At 32.8% G+C, this 27,993-nt stretch overlaps 6 protein-coding genes and 2 long non-coding RNA genes across 16 annotated transcripts; 4 read left to right on the top strand and 4 right to left on the bottom strand.

The window, feature by feature from the left end:
* Nucleotides 1-516: 516 nt before the first annotated feature.
* On the top strand, nucleotides 517-14,893 carry LOC100745334 (protein Lilipod). The gene is made up of 9 exons (XM_003487979.4): nucleotides 517-875; nucleotides 10,901-11,165; nucleotides 11,551-11,654; nucleotides 11,721-11,847; nucleotides 11,909-11,977; nucleotides 12,083-12,212; nucleotides 12,298-12,646; nucleotides 12,740-12,971; nucleotides 13,252-14,893. The coding sequence occupies exons 1-9, from the start codon at nucleotides 816-818 to the stop codon at nucleotides 13,488-13,490; spliced, it is 1,575 nt and encodes a 524-aa protein (XP_003488027.1). The 5' UTR covers nucleotides 517-815; the 3' UTR covers nucleotides 13,491-14,893.
* Nucleotides 14,894-15,374: 481 nt separating this feature from the next.
* LOC112211971 (yrdC domain-containing protein, mitochondrial) lies at nucleotides 15,375-16,861 on the bottom strand. Its single transcript, XM_024366486.2, has 3 exons — nucleotides 16,840-16,861; nucleotides 16,314-16,482; nucleotides 15,375-16,161 (listed from the first exon to the last, which is right to left on the bottom strand). The coding sequence occupies exons 2-3, from the start codon at nucleotides 16,353-16,355 to the stop codon at nucleotides 15,397-15,399; spliced, it is 807 nt and encodes a 268-aa protein (XP_024222254.1). The 5' UTR covers nucleotides 16,356-16,482; nucleotides 16,840-16,861; the 3' UTR covers nucleotides 15,375-15,396.
* LOC100747201 (DNA-directed RNA polymerase III subunit RPC10) lies at nucleotides 15,858-16,855 on the bottom strand. 3 transcript variants are annotated; one of them, XM_033319847.1, is made up of 3 exons: nucleotides 16,800-16,826; nucleotides 16,314-16,706; nucleotides 15,858-16,161 (listed from the first exon to the last, which is right to left on the bottom strand). In XM_033319847.1, exon 2 carries the CDS (start codon nucleotides 16,640-16,642, stop codon nucleotides 16,316-16,318), a length of 327 nt encoding a protein of 108 aa, XP_033175738.1. In that variant the 5' UTR covers nucleotides 16,643-16,706; nucleotides 16,800-16,826; the 3' UTR covers nucleotides 15,858-16,161; nucleotides 16,314-16,315. The 3 variants fall into 3 exon arrangements, with proteins under 3 accessions (XP_033175738.1, XP_033175739.1, XP_024222255.1); XM_033319848.1 differs by having other exon boundaries at nucleotides 16,314-16,661; nucleotides 16,800-16,818; XM_024366487.2 differs by having other exon boundaries at nucleotides 15,999-16,161; nucleotides 16,314-16,661; nucleotides 16,779-16,855.
* Nucleotides 16,862-17,203: 342 nt separating the features above from the next.
* On the top strand, nucleotides 17,204-18,981 carry LOC100747085 (39S ribosomal protein L39, mitochondrial). Of its 3 annotated transcripts, none has more exons than XM_033319844.1 (3): nucleotides 17,204-17,345; nucleotides 17,626-17,776; nucleotides 17,899-18,981. In XM_033319844.1, the coding sequence occupies exons 2-3, from the start codon at nucleotides 17,766-17,768 to the stop codon at nucleotides 18,872-18,874; spliced, it is 987 nt and encodes a 328-aa protein (XP_033175735.1). In that variant the 5' UTR covers nucleotides 17,204-17,345; nucleotides 17,626-17,765; the 3' UTR covers nucleotides 18,875-18,981. The 3 variants fall into 3 exon arrangements, with proteins under 3 accessions (XP_033175735.1, XP_033175734.1, XP_012239005.1); XM_033319843.1 differs by having other exon boundaries at nucleotides 17,204-17,418; XM_012383582.3 differs by having other exon boundaries at nucleotides 17,204-17,525.
* A 403-nt stretch (nucleotides 18,982-19,384) lies between these two features.
* LOC100747679 lies at nucleotides 19,385-22,423 on the bottom strand. The gene is made up of 4 exons (XM_024366480.2): nucleotides 22,221-22,423; nucleotides 21,462-21,881; nucleotides 20,665-20,965; nucleotides 19,385-20,225 (listed from the first exon to the last, which is right to left on the bottom strand). Exons 1-4 carry the CDS (start codon nucleotides 22,421-22,423, stop codon nucleotides 19,803-19,805), a joined length of 1,347 nt encoding a protein of 448 aa, XP_024222248.1. The 3' UTR covers nucleotides 19,385-19,802.
* LOC117151459 lies at nucleotides 22,015-23,129 on the top strand. Its single transcript, XR_004461408.1, has 2 exons — nucleotides 22,015-22,060; nucleotides 22,161-23,129. It is a non-coding gene; the product is annotated as an uncharacterized LOC117151459 (long non-coding RNA).
* Nucleotides 22,812-27,185, bottom strand: LOC100746654 (zinc finger protein 431). 5 transcript variants are annotated; one of them, XM_003487990.4, is made up of 4 exons: nucleotides 27,028-27,185; nucleotides 26,240-26,425; nucleotides 24,686-25,254; nucleotides 22,812-24,163 (listed from the first exon to the last, which is right to left on the bottom strand). In XM_003487990.4, the coding sequence occupies exons 3-4, from the start codon at nucleotides 25,220-25,222 to the stop codon at nucleotides 23,561-23,563; spliced, it is 1,140 nt and encodes a 379-aa protein (XP_003488038.1). In that variant the 5' UTR covers nucleotides 25,223-25,254; nucleotides 26,240-26,425; nucleotides 27,028-27,185; the 3' UTR covers nucleotides 22,812-23,560. The 5 variants fall into 5 exon arrangements, with proteins under 5 accessions (XP_003488038.1, XP_033175730.1, XP_003488039.1 ...); XM_033319839.1 differs by having other exon boundaries at nucleotides 26,252-26,425; XM_003487991.4 differs by lacking the exon at nucleotides 26,240-26,425 and having other exon boundaries at nucleotides 27,028-27,184.
* On the top strand, nucleotides 25,465-26,554 carry LOC117151454. The gene is made up of 4 exons (XR_004461403.1): nucleotides 25,465-25,590; nucleotides 25,679-25,831; nucleotides 25,898-26,095; nucleotides 26,205-26,554. It is a non-coding gene; the product is annotated as an uncharacterized LOC117151454 (long non-coding RNA).
* Nucleotides 27,186-27,993: the final 808 nt, after the last annotated feature.

The following is a 27,993-nucleotide window of genomic DNA, read 5'->3' as shown; positions in this document are numbered from 1 at the left end:
AAAACGTAAATAAAGTAAGTTATCGTTTTGTCAAGCTATAGAAAATCTACTGAAATAGAAATCTACGAAAAAGATAATTTGAGGAAATTAAAGTACTTTATATCTCCACCATAAAAAATAGTTTTTGATAGAAACATAAAATATTCTAATTTCTACAAATTATTTTTTTTTATAATTATAGAAATTTTGCGTATCTTTGATTCGTACAGTAATTCTGTAGATTATCTATAGGTATCTATTATTCAAATACATCTTTTGTATCTTAATAAAGTAATCTATAAGAATACACATTTTTCATTGTATGTAATTAGTTAACTTTTATATAATATTTCACTGTTCCGTTTTTAATAACAGACTTGTCAATAGGTTAATCGTCGGTAAAAAATTTGAATCTGATCTGCAAAATAAAACTAGGAACGGTGGAACTAGAAAACGGTCGGTAAGTATCGTTGTTGCGTATAACACGCGAGGACGGCCGAAGCACATGTATATATAGATGTCAGGTTACGATTGAAGCAGAAACGACGCATCGTATTTAGTAGGCTGCCAGCCATAGACCAGGATTGGTGTTGTGCCTTTTGATACCAGATAGGAAATGTGATCTATTTCATAAAGAGATGGCAACGATAGCTTTCTGCCTTTAATTCGTGAAAGAGCAGAAGCTTTTGCCTCAAGACAGGAGTACGTTCTATGTCAGTCGTGAAAATCTGGGCATGGTGTGTTATACGAGAAGATTATCGATATAAGAAAATGTCGCTGCTGCTGTTGACAACAGTACGTTCAGCCAAAAGAAATTCACTGACAAATAGGTGAAAATGGAAGATGAAGCGGATATTAGAGAACAGCTATTTCATAATACAGTACGGGAGAATATTGTAAGTAAAAATCATAGATGTTTTTAGCCATATTAAGCCCCTTGTTTATTGACCTCCCATCAAAATGGAGGGTTCTTGAAGTTTCTTGGGACGTTCCTGCAAATAGGAAATCGCCACGTTCCCCGCGATTAAATTCAATATTTCTTTCGATAACCAATATTTTAACGTACGAAAGTAAAATTAGAAGTGATATAATAAATCCTAACCTTTCGTCTTCCCATCTGAATAAAACTCTCTTTTTATATTTTATAATTGTACATCCTGTAAAGCATAAAAAGAGAAAAAGAAAATCAGGATAAATACAATGTAATATTAATATTAAAATTCATTTCTTGTTTAGTTTGAGAAAAGAAATAGAAATTGAATATATATATTGCTATTAATGTGATTTTATTAAATATTTCTAAGAATAAAGTAATGAATTGATGTGATACGTTGATGTTGTAACTTGTTTTTTTATATCGAAATTTAAAGCAATTTGTTTAGATACACGAAAGTATAAAGGAAGAAACAAAATCAAAGAAATTAGTCACGTATACACACGGTACACATACATCACCTATATTTTAGCTGATAGGAGACTTTTGTTGTAAGAAAGAAAAATAACTGTAAGACCTCACTATTTAATTAATATCTCTAATATCCAAAAATTTTTTTAAAAATATTACTACATACGCATGTTTATTGTGTTGGTATTAAGAGTACTATGTATATTTGCATAAAAGTGATGTTTTCTTTTGTCATATTTAGATTCTAATAGCTTCTTTTAGTAACACTCATTAATCACGCAAGTATCATTTTTCTAATGCGTTTTGCGCATCAGTTTGCATTTTACAAGGACTTTGGCATGTTTAGTTATCAATTTTTCCATGAAAAATTAAAGTTGTACAGCTGCCAAGATGATTCCGTAAATCCGTTAATACAGTGCAGTCGTAGGTTTTTCTAACGGATTAAGATAAACATCTAAAGACATTACGTGCTCATTGTCACGACAAGAATCGCAAAGTACAGTTGCTGACGAAAATACTAGAGGAAATTTTTGATGAGTATATCATGTGTTTTATATGAAATATACATATTTATACTACAAATTTTATTAGCATTGTAACGAGATTCTATTATCACGATTACATTCGTAAAACATAAAACATATATATTATATAAACATATATGTAGGCATATATTTCGTAGAAATTACAAATGTATTTAAACGTATTATATTATGATAATAAGCCTCAATACTTAACACTTATTTTAACATTTATTGCATATACTTAAGTGCAGTAACTTCTATATTTTCAGGTTGGTTTCAAATTTGATTAATATAATAAAATTATGGCAGTTGTGTCTCATTAGAACGCTAATAAAATTGTAAAATGTTTTATATAACGCACATAATATATACATGAAAGTTTTCTATATACATATGTACTTTCTAAATACTTTCGTCAATCATTATATGTACATACATTGTACCGAAAGGTTTCGTCTATGGCTATGTATAGATGTTGCACGGACTATCCCTAGTATGTCTGCCGTCTGCCCTTGACTCTATACTCTTTGTTTAATACACATAATTGGATGATCATCTCTAGTCAATGCACGGAGGAATGTTGTGGAAATACATTCTTCGCGATAAATTCTTTCTCTATACTTTCCCGCCGAGTCGTTGACCACGCATTATTTCTGATCTCTGACCGGTTTTTCCTTCCACCTTGGCTGATAAAAAAAGCGGTTTCCAACCGACTGTGCAGCTTCTTCAACTGCTTCAACGATCACGTTTGTCCCATTTGAACATAGTTGCACGATCTATTCGCAAACCATTCGATACTTTCTAGGATACTAGGATAACCTCCATTAATGTGCCATTGATTGACTCACTTGCTCACTTCAGTTAAATATATAAGCATCCTTGGCGTTCTTGATAAGATATTCGGAAAAACTCCATTAAAAGTCTAATTTAGACCCTTTTTTCTATTTTAACACTTGGAAAATATACAATATGTTCTAATATAAAAATTACAATTTTAATATTATTTATGGTTGCAAGCGTTTTTACTGACACTTGAAAAGATGTTAATGTATATTCTCTATTTAATCCGAATGTATAACGAAAATGAAATGAAAATACTAACTAAATATTTATTAAATAAAATCTTTTATTTGGTAAATTTTAACAAGTAAGAAATTTAATACTTTCGTTCATATATTTTATAATATAATTTCATTTAAGAAGAATCTTTCCTTTCTATTTATCCTTTCATATTCCTTTTTATTTGTTATAAGTACATAGTGCACAGCAATAGAGGGCCCACTAATGGAGGTCAATATCTTATTTGCTAACTGTACAAGTTGTAAATTTGGGACATTCTTGAAAGTATTAGGTTTTGCCATTTCTATATTCGTCGTTTCTGCCAAAGGGTAAATAACCGTGACAAAAAGGATCGCCATAATGGCTAGCACACCATACATAGAAACTCCTTTTCTGTTAAAAATGTCGACTATGTTTTTGGTCTATAAGAAGCTAAAAATACGTTGCATCTACGTTGCAAATACACGTATATTACCGTTCTAAAACGATATAATTTTATCTTTCTTTGTTATGTTTTATTTCAAGCTGATATATTATCATATTTGTTTGACGTACTTACGCTACGTTTGATGTCGAAGGAATAAAATCTTTAGATCTGTTTCATTTATCAGTGGGCACTTAATTTCGAACTAATGCAATAGCATTAGCAATAGCGAATGCAATAGCGAGAAATTGAACTGCCAAACTCTATTTGAACTGTTAGGTAATTGAAACGTATCAAGCTAATTTATATCAGCTACTATATTTTCCCTTTGATTATATTATTGTTATTATGTAGTGTCGTGTTTATTTTGTAAGGGCAAGTTCTCAAAAATGTACATCCTCATCGTGCATTCCGTTTTTACGCTCCCTCTCCCCCTCTCTCTCTCTCTCTCTCCATCTCTTTTTCTCTTTCTCTTTCATGGATATTGAACTTAAGATGCCGTTAGCTGCGACGTCGTTAATAAATATTGATAACTCAAGAAAACTATCAATCGCAAAAGTTATCGTTATTACCGAGTGCTGACCGATAATATTTATGAAAATTACTTTTCGAGTACATTGGTGTTTCTAAATTAAGTTCAAATAAGATTTCACAAATATTTAAATGTTTCTTGCTTGAACTATTACTATTCTCAGCTTTCGAATAAACTCTGCCAACTGAGAAGCTTAGGTACAGCATGAATCAAAATAATTATAATCGTGCATTTCCATTTTCTCCTTTCTTAAATTAAATATGTTGTGCAGTTTTCTTTTCATCTTTTTATGTTCCGTTAAATGCTGTTTGGCTTAAATGTGAAATGTGAATACGAAGTTATATCATTCTTTTTTCACTGTGTAAATAACTTTTTTGATGAAAACATCAAACTATATTTGTTTGTTGCGCGCATAACTGTAATTTTGAACTAATTTTGCTCAATTTTGTTTACAATCGTATATTCTAGCGGACACGCATGTATATAATGCTGACAGTATATCAAAACGAAACATAAACTACAAAAATAAGAGCTGGTACATAAATGTAAAAATAAATACATAGACGTAAATGAGAAAGCGGTTTTATTCTTAGAAAAGGTCAATGTACCATAGGTATATACATACTATGTATTAGCGATTATTTTCTGGCCTGTTTGACTTTCAACGTAATCCTCGCTTGATCATGAGCATCGTGATACTTGATAACCTAAAACAATATATCGGTAAATCAGTCAACAGTACCTAGCCTAACATTACACTTGATAGGTTAGTATAAAAATAGTTTGAAATTTATTTTTATTTATGCAATCTTCGTTGAAATAATTGATATTTGTTTCTGTTCACGGATAACTTATGTTTTCGAAAATAGGGCAAATTTTCAATAAAATAACATAGTCAACGTGAAATATATTAATTTACTTATAATATTATGGTTAAGTAATAAATAGTAATATACAGGGTGGTTGGTAACTGATTTTTTTTTATTTATTTATTTAAATTTTTACAATTTGTCCAGTAGGACATTTGGTAAAATATTATAGCGGTATACTAATATAACACGTGGGTGGCTACCCCCAGCGGGGTACCATCATCGTGTTTGTTAGGTTATGTCCTTTGGTAACTGGTGATACATGCGGAAAGGGGGTACGCTTCCGCGTGTCCCTCTTGGTTATTGAGCACGCTAGCATTAATTTTCCATTCTCTCCTTTCCCCCCTGGTGTGTTACGTAATAAGTGGATAACGTTTCCTTTTAAACAATACGTGAACAGTGCACACGCTGTTATAGGAGTAATGCCGAATCGATATCAGGGTTGTTATTAACCAACGTCGATTGTACATCGATAAGTTATCGATCATAAATTTATCGATAAAAATGTTGAACTACTCCGCTTAAATTGATGAAGGTATTAGAGAGGATACCCTTGATCGCTTGAACTGATATTTATGTATCTATGGGAAGTTTAAATGTACAGAAAATATAGGAAATGTTCAAAGTGCTCGTTATACTTAGAAAATTAAACAAATTTTTAATTCGGTGTATGAAAATATAAATTTGTATAAATATTTAATTTACTTATAATATTATGGTTAAGTAATAAATAGTAATATACAGGGTGGTTGGTAACTGGTGGTACAAGCGGAAAGGGGGTGATTCTACGCGAAAAAAGAAGTCGAAAATATAGAATAAAAATTTTTCGTTCGAGGCTTTGTTTTCGAGAAAATCGACTTTGAACTTTCGCTGGGTACGCGTGCGGTACGTTATAACGGATCTTACTGTAGATCGTTGTCTGGATGGAAAAATTAAAAAAAAATTTTTATTCTATATTTTCGACTTCTTTTTTCGCGTAGAATCACCCCCTTTCCGCTTGTACCACCAGTTACCAACCACCCTGTATATTACTATTTATTACTTAACCATAATATTATAAGTAAATTAAATATTTATACAAATTTATATTTTCATACACCGAATTAAAAATTTGTTTAATTTTCTAAGTATAACGAGCACTTTGAACATTTCCTATATTTTCTGTACATTTAAACTTCCCATAGATACATAAATATCAGTTCAAGCGATCAAGGGTATCCTCTCTAATACCTTCATCAATTTAAGCGGAGTAGTTCAACATTTTTATCGATAAATTTATGATCGATAACTTATCGATGTACAATCGACGTTGGTTAATAACAACCCTGATATCGATTCGGCATTACTCCTATAACAGCGTGTGCACTGTTCACGTATTGTTTAAAAGGAAACGTTATCCACTTATTACGTAACACACCAGGGGGGAAAGGAGAGAATGGAAAATTAATGCTAGCGTGCTCAATAACCAAGAGGGACACGCGGAAGCGTATTATACCGGAAGTTCCGGCTAATGTAATGGTCTGTCCCTTAAAATTCGCGAAACAACCAGTTTATATCTCTGCTACTATTTGTATTGCAATAAAATTACTGCGATCTTAGGCGGTAGCAATTTGCGAAATATTTGTATGTAGAACGGCGACAGCTGGTATGTTGCGTATATCATTTGGATAATTCGAATGGTAGAACAGTTTTAGGCGAATAACGTTCAAATTCAGTTCTTGATTGAAACTTTTATCGACCCATGATCCTTCTTACAAAATTCTATCGACTTATGGATTATTTCTTCCTACGACCTATAAATTTCTATTTGTACGTAAGTATTACGTAACTGTGAAGGGTAATAGATCTTTCGACGTTCGCAAAATACAATCTAACATTGACGTCATCGAATGTGTCCAGCTCGTCGTTTCGTCACGGTTACACTTGTAAAGCTACAGCTGATCTCGGTATTTATTTTTAACTTCGAACGTTCCATAGCCGATTTCCACATCATTCTATCATGTCAGGAGACAATAATTTTTCCTTATGTAAATGTAATTCTCACTCTATCATATCGTGCATCGAGTATTATCTCGTCTGTAGATGATCGATTTTGTAATCAATGTTTAAGATCAAAAGACCCATTGTCTCTGTCGAATACAATGTGAAACCTAACGCTTGATAAAACACCGTCGAAGCGCATGAATGTCTATTAGAATATGAAGAAAAGTACGATGAAACAGGTGTAACATTGTAACGTGGTCGAAGGTCATTTTTTCTTTATAATGTTTATGCTTGCACTTGTGTATTAATTTACTTGATCAATTTCCTCTTTCTGGCACGCCAGTATGGCGTTTATCACAACAGTGGCTATTATTTACTACATACTGTGCATTATTCTATGCGCTATATGTCTGTATGCGCCATTTTCTATTTTGCACTTTGTAGGGACTAAATCCGACATTTTAAAAGCGTAATTTCACATATGTATACATAATTATCAATCTTATCCACTGTTACATGTGACTCTCTACCCAAACCAGGTCCCACGTCGCGGGCAAGATTTTTTTTTTATTTGGAAGAATTTTACAATCAATTCTCATTGAGAATTATAAGCAAATTATTCTGGCGTGCTACTATAACGCGTATAACAAGTGATTATTGTACGTTTGATTCTAGCTGAATCTAATGTTTAAATCTAGAGGGTAGTGTCTTTTTAGCCTGCGGATTTGGTCCGTCGTGTCAAGTAATTGAGTAACTAGTGGGTTTTGGTGGTTGTTAATTATTATGTTATATCTCTTACTGAATTTGGATATTTCTTCTTTAACTGTAGGTGTCTTAAGGTCGTGATGTATTATTTCGTTGGTAATATACCATGCATCTATTAAGGATCTTGGAGAGCCAGATTTCTATACACCCTTATTGCATACCCTCAATAGTCTTGAGGTGATATGTCGTGATAGGGTCGGAAGGAAAACTCAGATTTATTGAACGATAAATGTTTATTCACTGTAATGTCAATGAGTATACTTGACGCAGGACTCGCGATTATATTCGGTTCGCGAATGCGCGGTTATAAGTTAGAGCTTGGATGGCTACGATTCGAGTGCGGACAATGATTGCGCGAGATGTCGAGAGTTTAGATAATTATTCGACTGGAACCGTGTAAGTATAACGATCGTGGTATGTTGACTCGCGGTAATAGACTGGCTTTTTTGCGATGCTGCTGCGGAGGAAGACTGCGTTGGGATGTGTCTAAGGATGCGAAGGCATCGGATTCGTTGAGAAAAGCTTTGGTTCGGAAAGTAAGGGAAATGTACGTTAATGTTTATTGGCTAATTCGTGTCGGTCGTTGGAAAAGATGCTAGCTGCCCTTGAGAGGGTGTTGCTAGCGGGAAGCATCGTGCGTGAGAGATAGCAGATTTTTCGGGTGTCCCCGTGGTAGGTGGTCGACTTCGAGACTGATAAACAAAGACTGTTTGTCTCTTTGAAGGACCTTAGCTAAAATAAATCCTAAGATTTATAGCGGTCCTTAGGCTAGCTGGAAATATTCGGTACGAATGTATCGACATCTGGCAATCGTATTGTCCGCAGGTATAGGGTCTTTGTGTCGTGCGTCACGCGACGTAAACTGTTGGAAAGTTTACTGTCAAGTGCCACAGTCTTAAGGACCCACCATAAATCTTGGCATTTTCATTCTTCTTAAGAAGAATCTTCCTAAGATTCTTAATTAAAGAAATATTTTTTATTACAAGTGTTCCTTAAATGTATTGGTTATTACCAAATTTGGTTATTACCACGTTCGGTATCTCCTGCTAGCAACTTTCTCTCGAAGGCGGCTAGGACCCCTCCTTGCTCACCAACCTTCTTCCTATCCAATTAGAGACAATAACCGTTACCCTCATTTTCCAAAAAATATACAAAACGACCATATATAAAACCAACCTGGACGTACGGAATACCACTACGGGGAACAGCAGCAATGAGCCATATAACCAAAATAGAGGCAACGCAATCTAAAATACTCAGAACAATAGTAAACGCGCCATGGTACGTTAGAAACGAAGACATTCGGAAAGACCTGGGAATGGTCAACGGTCAAAGAGGAGATTAACAAAAGTACAAGAAGGTACGGAGAAAGAATAGCAACGCACCTGAACCGGCTTACAACGGAAACGGTCGACACATCAAGCATGAAAAGAAGATTAAAAAGGAAACACCCGACAGATCTCATAAAGGATATAACCTAATAAACACGATGATGGTATCCCGCTGGGGGTACATTACATTTTACCAAATGTCCTACTGGACAAATTGTAAAATTCAAATAAAAAAAAAAAACTCTTAGATCGGTCAACATCTTTTTACCAGTTGCCAAGTCGCTAAATCGCTGAACACATCTCTCGGTTCTCATCTTGCTTGCGATTTATATCTCTCGCGATACTGTAACTCACTACTTGCAAGTCACTCCTATTACGATTAACATCGTGGTCTTGCTAGTAACTATTCGAGTCGAACGCTTCTGAACTTATTATAAACGACATTACAATTCGACATCGTAACTTACCATGCGAGTCTCTCCGAACATTTATATTCTTGGAAAGACCAGTTGTTGGAATAAAGCATATATTATAACCTGGTAAACTCAGTGTTATAGTTATTCAATCGCCTCTATTATCCTAACTGAAACAGGAGATCGATCAGTTCGTGGCGTCGATTAGCTAGTCGTAACATCTACAATTTTTTTTAACGTAATCATTTAATTCCTAATTGGCACGATTTCTTAATTTTACAGTAGTGGTACCTTAATGAAATTTTGGTATTAATGAACACCATGGGCACCTTAATGAAATTTTAATTACTTTAGATTACGCTTTATTGTAATTATTTTTTAAAAGTAGAAACGGGAGGATTGAACTAATGGAACATTACGCCATACAAATAAAACTGATTTTGAAATATTGCCTTTAATCTTTCCCGCGTATTATTCCCGTATATTTTCGTCATAGTACCAATTACGTGTTAATTATTCACACACACACAATTATTTACACCTTATCTAACACCGTGACAAATATAAAATATCGGGATATTATACATATTTACTGATCCCTGAAGAATTGAGACTAAAGTTGGAATAGAAATGAAATTTTCATATAGAACTATGCTGGAATTGAAATGAAATATCCATACGGAAGTATAATTTATCCTTATCGAATCGAAACTAGAATTTATGTCACGACGTGATAACAATGTCTAAATATCAAAGGTTTAAACTTTGTAGAAACTTGAACAATAGTTGAGAAGAGTTTAGTGAAGTGGAATGTCGTTATTAATATTTCACAATTCGATCGACCACGATTCTTAAATAACACGTAGCGCCGGTTTCCATGGTCGTTACCAAAGTGATTCCGTGTACACTAGAAAATTGATTCACGTCGTTACGCCACATGAGTTGCACACAAATGCAATGTTCATTCAAAGACACGCATCGAAGAATTTTTGAGTTAGTATACTACTTTTCTTTTTTGAGATAATTCAGTTCAATGTAAACCGTGTATTTTGTATACGGTCAATAAATACACTGAATAACGTGTTATAATAATTATTATCATAATGATGTAATGTCGAGTGTTTTTATATCGTTTAATCTGTTAAGATGTGGCCGTCTTGTCATGATAATCATACAGAAGATAGTTCTACAGAATTTATCAAATTAATTGCTCTTTTATATTTGAACATTTTCTGTATCAAAGACAGAGTCACGTGATATACATACCGTTTACTAAGGACGACTTTCTATGTGTATGTACATATATTGATAAATCGATGAAATCATTTTTATTATTTAGAAATAATAAGTATTAACTTATTATAAATAATCAGCCATGTCACTGCGCCACGCCAGAAAAATTACTGAAAATTCTCAACGCGAGAATTGATTGTAATTTTAATAAATAAAAAAAAATAAAAAAAAAAATTATTTAGAAAATAGAAGAATACAATGAATTCAATACAATGTAAATATAGTTAAGAATATAATATGTTCAAAGAAATCATACTCGTACGTTAATTGATTTTTCTTAATGTATAAAAATGTAAAGAGAAGACATTCTATGGCTGTTTCAGATATTCTTCCTTTTGTTCTTAGTCCTCTACGTCTCAAGTTACGCGTTAATCGCGAAATTTCGACGAAGAGACCGTGAAGATTATTTTTCCGTGGATGAAGATGAAGCGACGGTCTACAAGATCAGTCTTTGGTTATGTACCGTTGCCCTGGCGGTTTCCGTTGGAGCAACCTTGCTGCTTCCGGTTTCAATTGCAAGCAACGAAGTGCTGATTTTGTATCCGAACAGCTATTATGTCAAGTGGCTCAATAGTTCACTTATTCAAGGTATACGAGTCAGTTATAAAAATTAAACTTCTTGTTTCGTTTAATTAATTTTTCAAACTTTTGGAAAACATAGAGGGAATTTTTTTTTTTTAATATTTCAACATTGCATAATATTACAAATTAATGTTTTACAGAAATACAGGATACTCGTCTAATGTTAATGAGCAATATTTATAATATCAATATATTTATTTATATTTATTTTTTATTGACTGTACATGTATATTATTATTATTATCATTGATTATGTTCATATCGTATGATTGTTTTATACTTTTTCTGAAATGTTACGTGTATTTTGTTTTTTTAATATTTAAATAACTAAAAAAAAAAAGAAACATTTTTTATGTAAAATAATTGTAATTGGGTTTTATTTAACAATCAGGTCTATGGAATCTTGTGTTTCTCTTTTCAAATTTATCTCTCTTCGTATTTTTACCGTTCGCATACTTGTTCACGGAGTCAGAAGGATTTGTTGGCTACAAAAAGGTAAGATAAAAAAATTAATCCTGATATATCGAATGCTTTTAAAAAAAAATAATTTTTCCATTGCAGGGCGTAATGGCTAGAGTTTATGAAACTGTGACAGTCCTTTGTCTATTAGGAACACTTGTGTTAGGAATGACATATGTTCTATCAGCACTCATAGATCGTAAAAAATCAAGTCTTCATACGTTGCTCAGTAAGTACAAAATTTGTTAAGACATAGATATACAAAAATTATCATCAACTTAACTTTCCAGATTTATCGAGTTACTATTTACCTTTTCTTTATTCTTGCGTTTCTTTTGTTGGAGTTGTTATGTTATTGCGTAAGTATGACCAAATAATTACGTATATATATATATATATATATATATATATATATCATTATTACCTATATCAAAGTAATACAATAGTAAAAGTATAATTTGCAGTATGTACACCAATGGGATTTGTACGATTATTCGGAGTAGTTGGTTCGTTTCTCGTAAAACCGCAGTTCCTAAAGAATTTAGATGAAGAATTCTTCGCGTACAGGTTAGAGGAAGATTGTATTCGTAGAAGGTGAGGTATCGGTTTCTACTCCCATCACCCGCAAATTCATGAACACGTCTATAATCATTTCATAAAAACTTTATTATATACACAGACTGCAACACGCGAAAGCAACCGGAAAATCATACGTTTCGCCAGTGCCTATGTCAATACCAACTTGTGGTTTAGTGCTCGAAGATGACGAGTTTCTTAATGTAAATCCGAGCTTGATGTGCTTAAGGAACGGTGCTCTCCAGCGAGGATTGGCTCAGCGTTTGGAAGATATTCAGAAACATAGAAGTATTTTGGATCAGCAAAGGCGAACGTGGTGGGTTCGAAGGACTTTGTTATACCCTTTGGCAATGCTGGCGTTACTTATACTTTCCACTGCTACAGCTTTGCTAGCAGTTCAAAATACCTTAGAACTGCTTATTGGTATTAAAGCACTGCCTTTGAGTACAAGGGTTAGTATATAAATTAGATATAAATTAAAATAAGCGAACTTCGTTTATTGAATTGCTTTTTGAGAAAAATTGATACATTTAATAAATGTTTAGCAATTCACTCTGGGGATCAGCTCGTTGTCGAAACTAGGTCCCATTGGAGCAACAATTGAAGTAGCAGTAATTTTGTATCTAGCTGCTACGAGCGCAATAGGTTTATATACACTTCCTGGTGTAAAGAGCTTTCGACCACGACTTCATTCCATGCCACTTACTCACCTTATCGCAAATTGCGGTCTTCTTCTTGTACTGAGTTCAGCGTTGCCACTGTTATCTCGAATATTAGGTAAACATACCCCCCATTTAATAAGTGAAAACCACACCGGAAAAATATGATAACTCAGTTAATTAGTTTACATATAATTAATCTCATTAACACTTTTTTAATATTTAAGAAAGTGACAAAAGTATATATTTAATCCTAAAAATTATTTTCTTTTAAAAGATGAGAAATGTGACTCATTGTGTTTTTCACCTCCGGCCTTCAAATAGGAACGAACCCAAATAAATAAGCTTATTATTAATTTTGTATTGGTTTTCTACTGTTCGTGTATCTTTTATTTCAGGTATGACAAACTTTGATCTGCTCGGCGATTTCGGTCGCATCGAATGGCTTGGTAACTTTGAACTAGTACTGTTCTATAATTTAATCTTCGCTACGGCGGCGATTGGTTGTCTAGTGACAAAGTTTACAGCGACCGTTCGCAAAGAGATTTATGCCAGATTAAGGAGTAGTTTGATAGGAATCTTTCAGAGTGAAGGTAAGAAAAGTTCTTTAGGGACGTTTTCTACGAAAGAAGATTAGACTGACTTACGTTGTAAGCAGAAAAAAGCAAATATTATACGTTAAAAAAAAGCAAGCGAAATAGAACTTAACGATGAATAATTATATTCACATAATATTAATCATATAAATGTGTAAAGTGATTGAACCGTGTGTATGTGTGCGTAAGTATATTTAGAATTGCGTAATCGTGGAACACTGTCTTAATTTTGATGGCACGTGATGCTCTGTAGGATATGTTTAGAAAATTTAATTGGATGATATTAGAGCGGCGGGCCAATTACACACGTCGAGTATGTTCGTCACATGTATGTATATGTGTATGTGTACGTATAGTTACTTTAATTATTTATATGATCACTATTTTAATAATTATTTACCGAAAGTACATATACATACCAATCTTATACATAAGTGGGTTTACCTAGAATGTAAACTCAATGTAAAGACAACGCAGTATTGTGATAAAGACACGCATGTGCGGGTGTTCGGCGAATAAAAAAATTCTCAATATAGAATTTTTTACTATTTTACTATTTCTGCGAATGAAAGAAAAGCGTTAAGATTCGTTTTCCTAAATAATGGTTATTGTTTGAATGTGTATCTACTTCAAGACACGAATGCGTTAGTTAAGCATAAGTGAACGTTATGAATACATTTTTAGAAATTTAAATGATAAGTTCTCATTCTTCAAATAGAAAAATGCCGTATATACAGGCCATTAAACGTGCCTAATCGATCGATATAACCGGATAATACGTATAAGAAATACAATCACGCGTATATTGTACTGTGTTGTGGTAGTCCTGATTTCATAATCGCGTTTGAATGCATTTTATCGATTTATATTTGTCAAGTGACTTGTATAGTCACGAGTTTGTTAAAAATTTACGAATTTAAATACATTTGTAACGAATGTAATAATATGCATTTTAAGATACACACGAACTGCATGGATGATAATATGCAGAATATCTTAAAATGTTATCATCTTGACTGATTTGTCCATTAGTTCATTACTGAAATCTAGTGCTTTAAAAAGGAAGTAAATTATTTATTTAATTTAAAATGAAAATGAACCCATTCTTATCTCTTGATTGCGTTTAACATTTAATATGCGAAAGAAACAATACCTTACAACAATATTATGTGATATATATCTTGTCAAAGAGACAATACAATATTATTAAGAAACAGAAAACAGTTAGGATATACTCGCTGACGAATTATTAACACGTTTAATCAGAACAGTATCTCAGGATATAAAATACTGCTTAATACTTGTTAATATATTGCCACATATATTGTGGATTTGTTTATAAGATTGGAATTCTCGATTTGAGGATTCTTTGTATACATTAATAGCTACGTAAATAAAAAAAAAACGAAGGAGGAAACTTTAACATACTTCAGATACAAGAGAATATTTCTTTTATTTTTTTGAATATGAAGGATAAAAAACTGAAGTTTGAATTCCTAGTACATCATTATTCTTAAGAAGCATGCACATAACACTCATTGAATATAATACTACATGATTAGACTTTACAAGAAATAAAGTATAACATCTATATTATCCATTATTTTATTTTTTACTTAATACTTAAGTGCTCATCCTTAATTTTGTTACATTATTCATCATTTTAAATATATAAAAATCAAAATATATTTTTTTATATTTCATATCTTATATTTATACCTATAGGTAACATTAACCGTTTGTCACAGAGGTCTTTGAAAAAACAGGGTCGAAAAATCCCGAACAGCGCGATAGCGCTTGTCTTAATCGATTGCGAAGAGAAACCAATAGCTCTCGTCATATTTGTTATTTTTATGAAATACATTTATATTATAATATATATATACTATTAGTTTATAAATATTTCAAGTTTGAAACTCAAATGGTTAAGATCACACAATGATAGATTTAATTGGAAATATATTGTCTATTGTATCTTTTTAACATATTTACAGCATAGATTGCCCCAATTCCATGACGAATAATTTTGTAACATCCCGGTTCGGTTAAATCAATAATTGTTGATCCACGTCTCAAACAGTCATGCATTTTACCAAGTTTTTTAGATTGATGAAATATTCCACCTAATTTGTTCCATAAGTTTTCAAATTCCGAAGCATATACACAACTGGGTTCATTACTTATATTAGCACTTGTTAACGCTAAAGGTCCTGCTACTTCAGCTACATGCCTTATAAATTTATGATTTGGAACTCTGATGCCTACCGTGTCATGATTAGGATTCAGAGCAGGATTTAAAGCAGGAGTTCGTTTGAGAATGATGGTATATGGTCCTGGTAATAAACAAGATAACAAACTAATTGGTATATGATCTACAATGCCCCATGTTTGCATATCTTTCAAGTTACTAACACAAATAGATAATGGCTTATCTACTTCGCGTTCTTTAATTTCATAGAGTTTTTCAATGGCACTGGTGCTTGATACAAGACAAGCAAGACCATATATTGTATCCGTTGGAACAGCTATAATTTCATTTTTCTGTAATAATGCGACAGCTACTGCTATGGTTCGGTTTCCTTTGCACATCCAATGATTACCATGCCATTTTAGTGCTTCCACTTCTTCATGAGCTGAATTTATTAAAGTAGTCATTGGACCCATTTCTTTTGCATACGAAATCATTCTCTTTCCGCCCAGTAAGAAATAGCACTGTATGTTCAAAATGGAAAATTTATTAATTAGTGATAGCAGTGTCTGTTCTAGAGCTAATGATACACAAATACAATGGATTACAAAAATATTTGGACACTGTAGAAAACTTTTATGTATATGATTATATGTATGTAGAGGTTATAAAATACCTTTACTCGCGCCAGTTGTGACCACATTGAGGATTGCAACATTTGTAAAATGTTGTCATAGGCTCGTCGGCAGATCTGGTTTGAATTTGCATGAAATATGCTCTAGGATTAGAGCACTTTGGACATCTTTCTTCAGTAGAGTCGACGTTCTCCCAAGCTGCGCTTCCACCTAATACATCATCAACCTCCTTTAATTTTGGATACGTACGACTGCTCACTCTTCTCACGATATTGAATATGTATGGACACGTGTTACACGCGAAACGCAATCCTGCCACAGCTTCTTCTACTCGGAGCACATTGCCACACGTTGGGCAAAACATTAACATCGTGCAAATACAGATCCAGCTGAATCATTAGAAGAGCAAACTATATTTTTCGTTGATTATTTATCTATAAATTTATGGGAATAAAACATATAACATGAAATAATGAATTCACTAAAACATATTTTCATAATACTACTTAGAAAATAAATTGTTTTACTGTTCTTTATAGGCTCTTCTCCGGTCCAAATCATATTTACGCCATTACCAAACACACTCTGTATAGATTCACAAAGGATATAACCTAACAAACACGAAGATGGTATCCCGCTGAGGGTAGCCACCCACATGATAATCAAACAGCCAAAAAATTCTACCAAATGTCCAAATCGGACAAATTGTGAATGTAAACAACTAAATAAAAAAAAAAAATAAAAAAACTCTGTATAGATATTAGAACAACTATCTATGTATAATGATCAATTGCTTAATTACTATAGATAGTTGTATTTATTTTGCATAGTGGTTTCCCATATGACAGGAACGATAATTAATACTTAATTTATAATTTAAAAATATATTTTACATACATACAGATTGTACTATGGTAGTGTTGGAATTCACATATAATCACATGTGTATACGCCTTGTGCGTTGCGACGATGAAGTTGGGTCGTTTTTGCAAATCTTTTCTTAAAGTAGTTGATTATTAATAAATTATAAAGAAATTGTTTTAGATTTTAAGTAACTTTATATACTTGTTTATGTGAGTGATGATTTTAATATATGTTAAATATTATTAACAAAATATTTAATATACATAAATAACTTGTGAAAAGGTAACAGAACAGAAAGAAGTGTTTTATTTACAACTACATTCGATAAATTAGGATAATTTACACAAAAGGGCATGAAATTATTCTCTGCTCTATGATAATTATTTTTTGTGTGTACGAATAAATCTCAAAATTGTTTTGGTAAACAAATATATAAGATAATTAGGTTATAAAATATATAATCTCTCTTTACTATTTCTGTATTTTCAGTCATGAATGATTGATTCATTGTTTAAATGATTAACTATTAAAACGAATAAAATAAAGTCACGACCTTAATAATATATGTGGCGCCGTCTTGAGAATAATAAACTAGTTGTGTGAAATTTTTATCACATATATATTTCAACATGTTTCAACGGTATGCACGTAACCTATTTTAACCGGTATTATTAAAAAATGTTGGTTTTCATGGATTAATGTAATTACGATTTTCTTTTGCCATTATAATTTTTAATATAATTTCTTTTATGTGTATTTCAGTTATAAAAATCTATGCTTAACATCAATCATACGATCAAGATATAAAAGTATATTATCAAAAGTTGAAGCGAAAGAGAGAAGAAATTTGTTATTTGAAGAGGAGAAGAAAAGACAAAGAAGCACTGTGGGACGAATTGAAAAGATAGAAGTTAAATATAAATCCCCTGTAGAAGACATAACACTTATTATGAACAAAAGTATATCAACCCCCACAGATTGTGCAAAACATATCTCTGAAGGTGTATCTAACGTATCTGCTCTTGCTATGGTTGATGGGTTACCGTGGGATATGAACAGACCTTTATTACAAAATTGTGAATTAAAGCTTTTAAATTTGCTTAGCCCAGAAAACAAAATAGTAAACGCAGCCTTTTGGCGAACTTGTTCTTTTATTTTGGGTGCTGTTATAGATATGGTCTTTAAGCCAGAGATAACAGTTCACTTACACAGCTTCCCAATACCAGTCATAAAATCAGGTAGTTTTATATATGATGTGTATATTGATTTGGTTGATTGGAAGCCTACAAACGAAGAAATGCATGCATTATCTGCTCAATATGTAAAGCTGATAAACAAGGAATTGCCTATAGATAGGATAGAGATTTCAGAAAGTTTAGCACTTGACATGTTCCAAGATAACCCTATTAAAATATCACAAATACCAGAAATTGCAAACAGTAACAATAATAAAATTACTTTGTATAGAATCGGTGATCATATAGATATTAGTAAAGGACCTATGATAGGAAACAGTTCATTGATAGGACGTTGTACAATTGCTGCTGTCCACCAAGTTTCAAACCAGGAAAATCTGTATAGATTTCAAGGTGTAGCACTTCCTAAAGGAATTCTTTTAAACCAATATGCGTATGGCATGTTGCAGAATCGCGCTAAAAAATTGAACACTACAACATGGTCGTTCTTATCGGAGGAAAATAACGAGGAGGCGGATACCGAAATGGTTCATAGGAACTAACCTTCTTAGTACACCAAATATATAGTGTAAATAAAAATGCATACTTTCGGTACGAATCTTCGTAATTGCAATAAAACACATTTGTACAAATATTAATCATTCACATATATGTAAAGTACTTTATTATACCTCTTATCAATACCTACTATTAAATGTTATAGTTGTATATATATACGAGTATATAGCTAGTGCGTTAAAAATTAGTATAAGACGTATAATTGTATAGTATTAATGTATATATATGTGTATATACACGTTTGTGTATGTATACAGTTGTACGTGTTTATGCGTATGTATGTTTACAGTACTTCATAGTACTAATAATACTTTAATGTACAAATTGTGATAATTCACCAATTTTAACATACCCTTGGTAGAAGAAGTGTACATACATAAGTAGTGAGGTCATAAAAATAGTCAAGCTTGAACATACATTAATTTTGAATATCAAAATAGAAATTTCTAAGGAATAAAAAATCTAAGAGAGTTAATAGAATAGTATAATATAAATAGTTAATATAAGGGTATTAATAGAATAATAGAAAATCTAAAGGGGGGATATGAAACTTAAATTAGCAACATAAGCTTATTAGGAGTATAAAATATCAAATTAAACATATGTAGCTTTTTCTTTACAGCTATAAGTTAATGTTGATTAATATAATTATTATTGTGAAGTAGAAATAATTACGGATCATTAATACAATGTAATTTTAATGCAAGGTTGTAGACAAAAATTTTAAATCAATCTATAAGTAATGTTTGTAATCTGAAATTTGGGAATTTCTATTTTAAGACTTTCTCAGACTAATTATGTATCTACATTCAGCCTAAACGTATACAGTCCTATATATCATATCTATTGATAGATCAATCGATATGCTTATTTAATTAGTGACCTCAACTTATGTTTTAATTTATGATTTCACTATACATCTTCCACCATAAGTACACGTCGTGGACTATGCAATTCCCACACAAAATTACCAGGTAATCTATTAGCTATCGATGCTGGACACGTGACGTTCATTTGCAAGTAAAGTTGCTGATTCCTGCACACTTTCATCTCGTAAGTTTCGAACTCGTCCGATCTTAATATCGATCTAACAGCAAGTGGAGCCAGGTCTGGCGTGCATTTCAGTTCGACTTCGATTATTAAATCGAAAGACGGTGGCCTCTGGACTTGTTGTTCCGTTTCAACTGTCAAATTCGTCGTGCTTACTGTCTGCATGAATTTGCTCTCATAAGCGTATTTGTTCATATTTCCATAGTAAAAGAAACGTCCACCATATTCTCCGTATCCTGAGTAAGTGGAAGCTGGCGGAGGTCTCAACGGGAGTGTCAAAGGAACCTATAAAGAAAGAAACATGGTTAGAGTTATTTATTGATAGTTACAATGTGAATAGTATAATCAATAATGAATATTAGTAATCTATATGTTACTACTTGTTACTACAAATTTGGTATTGACCGGTAAAAGGAGTGCCATTTTTCAATACGAAAGACAAACCTTAATTTATTGATAGAAAATAGGTAAAAATTATTCAATATTTACCAAGTATTTATCTTATCTTATTTACATTAGAATTTTTGGAAAACATTTTTTCATAACAATAAAGTGAATACTCCAATAATTCGTAAAAACTACTTCAATTTATTGTTAAGAAAGATAATTTTTTAAGAGATTGACCATGAATCTATCAATATAATGTTATAATGTACAAATATTGTTGCTGAAGGAAATTGTTTGTATATATGTTGTTTTATTTTTTTGTATATGTAAACGTCACCTGTAAGAGTAATTCGTGTTCGTAATGTGAGTTCTCGAAGAGGTGTTCGTTCACACTGCCTACTAGACGTCGTAATCGAAGATACATGAAACGTTGTTCGTCTCTCCAAGAATTCTCTTCAGCCTTTTTGGAAACATCTAGACTGGTGAACCAAGCGCGTTTCATTGTGTATTTCAATTTCATGCTGACAATTCTCCCGGTATCTCGTTTGTTACTCAATACTTTGAAAAAGAGTACTTGTCGACCTTCCACGAGACAGTCCAGAACGTCTACGATCTTGCATCCGGAAATCAGGGCCGATCTACTAATATTATTTTATCACGTGACATTTTAACACGTAAATATATATTTATTCTAAAAGATAATGTACATTAAAAAAATTGTTATATTTAAAAAAATCTAGACATATATTAAATGAAATAGAGAGAAGCTTTCACTGAAATTAATAACAAAAATAACAAATTTTTCAAGAAATCACTCGTATAGTTATAGATGATAAAGGTCAAATTTTAGTTAAATTTTTCTTAACTTTCCCTACAAATTTTTTCCATAACTTAATATATTACAAATGGACTGCCGAATTTAATGCATTTACGGGTGAATTTAAAGCTGCAAATATATACAAAATGCATGTAATATGCAAAAATATATAAAATGTCTAGAGTACAGTACTCTCTATGATATTTAGTATTAATACTAGATTCAATTTTCCTAATTATCTTCATAAAAATATTGCACAAATATCCTCAGTCTAATCGTCATTTTTATAATAGGTACCCTTTTACAAAGCGATTCACCTGTTCACCCTGCGTTCAGAGACTTTTTCAAAGAAGTTCATGAACCGTTTGCAGATGGCTATAAAAGAAGAGATAGTCGATTCTGCTGTACGAGGACCGATGATGGACGAATGATACTTTGAAATTTGACTAAGTAGCTCGTTCAGGTTGTCGAGCAGACTACCAGCGTAGAAACAAAGCCTTGGAAATTTTTGTTGCTTCGTTGGAGGATGTGTATACCTCCAAGTGACTGCTCGTAGCATTTTGTACTGTGCTTTAATCAGCTCTAGAGCGTCTAAAGCTTTGCTACAGGCAAATAATTCGGCGTCCGTTTTTGTAGTTTTCATGACGTTCTCGTTGCGCTTTATTATACCATCCACCTTCGCGCAAGCCATCAGAAAGGCGCCATTTAAAACTGCTGCTGCAACCGTTGAGCAGTGTCTAATACAGACAAAAGTGAGTTTGAGTTATTTCCCTTTAATAAAATAATGGATACAATTATCTTTTTTCTTTTGAGAATTTTAGAAGTTAGATTTTTTATTCTTCACGTTCATATCTCCTTAGATATCTCCTCTTTTTTTGGAATATTTTATTCATAAAAAGCATGGAATATACAAAAGGTGAGAGTCGTAATTATTATTTTTAACATTATATGTTATTAATCTTAAAAACATGAGATGACATATTTTATAAAAATTTTTCTTCTGGATAATGATGCAGATAATAAAAATCTAAAATTAAAGGAGACATCGATACAAACAGTGGTATTTAAAAAATTACCTAGAAACTAAACGAACGGAAGTAGCAACATCATGAAGAGGCAGTAACCGAAGAATCATCTCCAAAACTTCCGGCGGAAGCGTGTCCAATGCATAGCCATGACAACTTTGTTCTGCTAACGGGGATATTTCTGATTCTTTCCGCGATCCCTGATATTGATCGCAGCTTATAATTGGTATTTTCGGTCGCTTGTTCGCGTTCATTTAAAATTAGAACATTAAAAAAGAATATAGAGTTAAAACAAATTTTCCCTTTGATGTCGATGCTACTTTGCGCTTCTTTGTGTTCCTTCTTTTTTCCTTTACGTCGCCAGTGATCTGTTAAACAGTTAATTATATATTTTCTCGTTGCAACATTACTCTTTTTCGTTAATTAAATGTTGCCTCTGGGTAAAAATTTTATAAAACTAGGAATGTCGGACAAAACAAAACAAACGATACGTGGCTATCGTTTGTAATCGAGTTCTTCTTTCGATAATTGTATTACAATTTTCTACACAGGGTGTTTCAATCTTCGTATCCTCTAACATAGATTCCGCTTGTACAATGAAGAGGATAGCTTGGTAGTTGTGCTTATTGAAAACAACAGATGTTTCTTTTGCGATCAATTTATTAGATTATGTACAAGTTGTACGTCATTTTAAAGTCGAGATTGTCTTTGGTTTGTGTGTCGTTCCGATAAATGAAAATTGAAAATAATATACAGCTCTGTCGATCATTAGACACCGACATATAGGATAGGAACTTAAAATTACTTAAATTACATGTAATCAATTATGTACTTTATAATTAAGCATAGCAATTTTTTTCGAGTATACAATAGTTGCAATTGTAGTTGCAGTTGTCACATTGATTGTACATCTTCGAATTTTTACAATTACATTGTAAAATAAATTGAAGAGATTAAATGAGGATTAATAAGAGGTTTTCAATCTAAAGATGCCTTAAAATCTTATCTCACAATGGGCATCACTTCAAAATAATTTAACAATCTCCTTATTATAAACAAACAGCGTCAGTTCTTCATCGGTTTCGCCACTAGAAACTTTCGTAAGACTTAATTTAATTTTTCAAACCCTGTTTTCATTATTAATCCTCCAATTCATTCCATTCCATCCCGTTAATAAAATCTGGAATCTTCTAATTTGTCTTATAGCCAAACCTCATATCAGCAAGATTTTCAAGCCAAATTAAACAAAATTCCTTAAGATCCTCTATTTAAGATTTAAAATTAAAAAAATTAAAAAGTCGGCTTAAAAATTAGAAAATTACAAAACTAAAAATTATACATTTATTTATAACCATCTTCCATTATTTCAGGGCAGAACTACATTGGGGATCTTAGACAGAGAAATTAACAGGCATCAGGAGTGTGAATTTGGCCTGATCCACCGGTAATTCATCGGATGCACACGGACTGATGCTGTCCAAAAGCGTTTGAATCGCGTTCTGGTTAGTGGGGTGCTTCCTCTTAGTATGTTCCCTCCTGTGCTTCAATTCTTTAAACGTTTTCCCGCATTGTTCGCAGACATAAGGTCGTGCTGCTTCGTGAGATCTCATGTGACCTTCGTAGTGACTCTTTCTGACAAATTTCTTGCCACACTGACCGCAGTCGAATTGAAAACGGCCTTCGTGAGCCGCCACGTGGGAGCTCAATGTCCATTTGGTCTTGAAAGTCTTGGAACAGTAGTCACATCTTATCTTGGATGCTGTATTCGAATTATTTTTCACTGGTTGCGCAATTCTTCGAGGATTCTTATTCAGAAGCAACATCTCTTCAAGCAAGAAGTCGTCTTCTTTTTCTGGTTGTTGTCCCCTTTCACTCTTTTCTAACACTGCTTGAGCTTCCAACATGTTTGCTGTGTGTTGCTTCATATGCTCTTGTAATTCCTCCTCATCCCGGGAACATGTTCCACACAGAGCACACACATTCTTACCCAGAACCTGTTAGATATTGATGATATAAATGTCAAAGATGGATCTGGTGTAATATACATACGTATATTAAAAGATAAGGTTGTCTAGGTAATGAGCTAATTGATCTATTAGTCGATAAAGCCAGATGGATAAGCAGTATTAGGGAAGTAGACAAATATGAACTAGACTTGTTCTGAGATCTGGAAGCTATTTGGTTCCGTTGGGATATTGCTAATTGTATTATGCAAAGGAATCTAAGTGATTACTAAAAACTATTGTATTCATTATTTTTCTTGAAAATATTTCTAAACGAGAACTCTTCCATAAACCTGTATGTTGGCATCTACCTTGTCAGAATAGCAAATGACGTTATCCAAAGGGAGAGTCTGATTAATTTGTAGAAATTGTCATTTATTATTATTTCATTATTATTAGGAATATTCGTAATTACAAAATTAGGAATGAACCTGTATGCTGCAGTCTATTTCGTTGGAGTAACAAATTTAAGAAGAAGAGAATCTAATTAATTATTAGAAATTACTAACATACCTTTTCATGGGAGCTCATGTGAGCTCTGAGCTTAATCTCACTAGTGTACTTCTTCTTGCAATGCAAACAAGAATAAGATTTACTCTCGCGTGATTCATCATTCCAAACCATATGTTGTCTATCAATTATTCCATTTGCTATATTCTCGTTACTTTCCTTCCCATTTTGTTTGCCGACCATAGTGTAATTTTCATAATCGTGCAGCTTTTCTTTTCTCATTTCGTGACGAGCAATGTGTCGTTTCAGGTCGTGTGCCCTCGAGAAGGCTCTCCCATACCTGGTGCAGCCAGGATAAGGACATCCTTTGGTTTTATCGTTTCTTAGCCGAGAGTGAACATTATTGGACGACTGTTTGCCATCCTTGGTGTAATCTTTGCAAGATTTTTCAATTTTCTGACTGGTAACTGTGGCCAACTGTGCTGATAATGGAATTACAATAGAGATGGTTTCATTGGTTCCTGGATTCACTATGGGACCAACATGTATGGCTGGAGGCGTCGCCAGGGATATACCATTTTCATTATTTTTACTCATCATGATCCTCAGTAAAATTTCCCAGTTCTTGAATACTAAGAAAGACAAGAGAAAAAAAGGGAACATTAATAGCTTGTTTTGTGTCATAGGAATTTCAATTGTAGGTCATTGGAGAAAACATGATAACATGGGATTGATCGATAACTTAATAAATTTGGATGTACTTCCTTATAAAAAATAGCAGATGCGATATATTATGTTCTTCTCCTGTAATCTTTAATTATTACGAGCATCGTTTTTTGAGAGAGGAATGAAATGGAGTGAATGGAGAATTTAATCCTATGTTCATATTCAATATTCAACGAATCAATATCGTAAAAACCTAGTCCTATGGAAACTCGAGAAAGCGTGAAACCGATAGTAAAAGACAAGTACTTGTGTTCTTCTGTTTTTAATTTGTATATGCAACTCAATGTAATTTAGATGTAGTATTTATATCATCGAATCATGCATGTACAGGGAGTTCCAATAATGATTACATTTTAACATCTTCGCTATAAAATAAGGAGCAAAAAGAAGAAAAATATTCTGATATTTTACAATGCAGATGACTTCTTGAACAACGTTAGGAAATTTATATCTATGGAGATCGTTTATAGCTTCCATAAACAGGTAAATGAAGCCTCGTGAAAAAGTATTCTAAATTCCCAGTAAATAATTTTGTTTTAGAATTTTCAGTTTATCAAGAAATTTTGACGTATGGCCATAAACTAATTTTATTAAATAACTAAACAATTTTGCTTGAATGTTTCCAGTTTGCCAAGAAATTTTGACGAATAGCCATAATTATTGAACCACCCTGTAGATGCATTATTCGCCATGGAAAGGTCTACTTCTCCAAATGAACTTTCCCTCGAACAATAGTATCGAACAAAGGTAGCATAACAAAATCAGTAGCCATCTTGAATCGAGCAAATTCACCCTCTGTATTCCGAATGAAAGAAATTCGCAGTTACAAGTGACATTACATTCATTTGCATTTCAGGGGACTACGAAACAGTTCTGGAAACGGGTTTTTACTTGGTTTGCAACCTTGCTCCGCTTTGATTCTTCGATCGCCTCCCTCTTTTATTCGACACGTCAGAGGCTGCCTCAATGATTCATCCACCTCACGCCTCTTCTACCCTCCCCTTGGAAAGGGCGAGTCGACACGCGAGATCACGTATCATTTCCTTATCCACAAGTATTCAACGATAATTTCATTCACTGTTAAATAATTTTTATTATTTATACATGTACCTATATGTAGAAGTTCATATACAGTGGTTGTAAGAAGTATTTATACGTCATTAATATATATTATAGTATATAATAAATAAATACTATTATACTATATATTATAATATTTATTATGGTATTAAATATTTAGTATTTATCGCAGCATTCACATGCTAATTAATTAGGCCCAAGTACGTTAAATCTCGTACTATTCAGTATTCTTTTCACATGACTATAAAAATTTGATACCATGAAAACGAAACGCATAGAATGTGGTAAAAAGACGCTTCGTTAGAAAATAAGGGTATGTTCAAATAATTTTTGCAGCCACTATATATATTCATGTATATATCTATTTCACGTTATCACATATTTTTGTGTACGACGAATAAGCCGCGCAATTAATGATTCTTTCCTTTCCAGACTTTCTCGAGCAATTCGTTTTCTTAACAAGCACCCCACCCGGGTTTGCACCGGGTAAAAACGAACGACAATTTTTCGCGGATCGAAAGGAATTCTGACGAGAGACGAGGTTTCTCCCTTTCTCTCCTTATCCACCTCTCTTCACTACCACGAGAGCCTCTCTATACCTTGTGTACAACTCACACGATCTTTGTGAACACGCGCGCGGTCGTGTGTTGCCGTGCGTTACAACGTGGATGACTCCTCCACGGCGTGGATGAAACGACTCACTCGACTTGCTCACTTTCCTCGCCGCGATGAAAGTGTGCTACTACTGATCAGGAACGCGCACTCTCCCTGTTCGTTTCACGGACGCGGTACCTCGCGCATGTCAACGTCTGTCTTGTTGATATATTATAGCTCGATGAGAGTATTGTCGTGATGTTATGCTGTTCTGTAGATTTTCTTCCTTTTTTTCTTTTTCCTTCTGTTTTATTGGTAATTTCTTGTTAATATTTGTTTTAGCGAAAAGGGGTGAATGATTAGGGAGGAAGAGGGTTTCAGTTTCATTAGATTTAAATTAAGTTAAATGTAAATTAGATTTAATTTAGATTGGAATTGTTTTGTAAACAGATAGAGAACGTTCGTATATTTATGGGAAATTTGTAGATGCTGGAATATACAGAATGTGTATACAGAATATGTAAAAATCCACATGTTGGACGAAAGTATTGTCATAACGTTACGCTGCAAGTTCTATAGATCTTCTTTCTTTTTTAGTTGTTTCTTTATTGGCGATTTGCCGTTAACTTTTATTTTAGGAAGGAATAGCGTTTGGATCAGATTTGAATTAAATTAAGTTAGGTATAAATTTGGTTTAATTTAGATTTCAATTGAATTATAACTAGATTGTGGATACCTTGGTATTTATGGAAAATTTGAGGATGTTAGAAAATACGGAATATATTGATACATACATAACAGGCAAAAATGTTTTGAGGAGGGTGGCTGAATGACTGAAAGAGAAGCTAATTTTTTAAAAGGATGCATTAGTCTTTATTCCGAATACCATGATTTTTATTGATTCTTTATACTCTATCTTTTTATATAGTCATAATTAAAAATTTTATACGAATGTAAATTCATTTTTAATT

The sequence above is a fragment of the Bombus impatiens genome, unplaced genomic scaffold (genome assembly GCF_000188095.3).
Source record: "Bombus impatiens unplaced genomic scaffold, BIMP_2.2 scf_0217, whole genome shotgun sequence".
NCBI classification, from domain to species: domain Eukaryota; kingdom Metazoa; phylum Arthropoda; class Insecta; order Hymenoptera; family Apidae; genus Bombus; species Bombus impatiens.
The sequence above is the reverse complement of the archived record's forward strand: the minus strand, read 5'-3'. Positions and strand labels throughout refer to the sequence as shown.

Bases quoted from the DNA above. Each gene is read 5' to 3' on its own strand.
- LOC100745334 (XM_003487979.4), top strand. From the start codon at position 816: ATGGAAGATGAAGCGGATATTAGAGAACAGCTATTTCATAATACAGTA. The intron at 11,848-11,908 runs GTAAGTACAAAA...TTAACTTTCCAG, and splicing joins AAGTCTTCATACGTTGCTCA to ATTTATCGAGTTACTATTTA. The intron at 11,978-12,082 runs GTAAGTATGACC...TATAATTTGCAG, and splicing joins TGGAGTTGTTATGTTATTGC to TATGTACACCAATGGGATTT.
- LOC112211971 (XM_024366486.2), bottom strand. From the start codon at position 16,355: ATGTTGCAATCCTCAATGTGGTCACAACTGGCGCGAGTAAAG. The intron at 16,162-16,313 runs GTATTTTATAAC...TTGAACATACAG, and splicing joins CACAACTGGCGCGAGTAAAG to TGCTATTTCTTACTGGGCGG.
- LOC100747201 (XM_024366487.2), bottom strand. From the start codon at position 16,642: ATGTTAATGTTTTGCCCAACGTGTGGCAATGTGCTCCGAGTAGAAGAA.
- LOC100747679 (XM_024366480.2), bottom strand. From the start codon at position 22,423: ATGAACGCGAACAAGCGACCGAAAATACCAATTATAAGCTGCGATCAA. The intron at 21,882-22,220 runs GTAATTTTTTAA...TGTCTGTATTAG, and splicing joins TCCGTTCGTTTAGTTTCTAG to ACACTGCTCAACGGTTGCAG. The intron at 20,966-21,461 runs GTGAATCGCTTT...TAATATTAGTAG, and splicing joins TCTGAACGCAGGGTGAACAG to ATCGGCCCTGATTTCCGGAT.
- LOC100746654 (XM_003487990.4), bottom strand. From the start codon at position 25,222: ATGATGAGTAAAAATAATGAAAATGGTATATCCCTGGCGACGCCTCCA. The intron at 24,164-24,685 runs GTATGTTAGTAA...AATATCTAACAG, and splicing joins ACATGAGCTCCCATGAAAAG to GTTCTGGGTAAGAATGTGTG.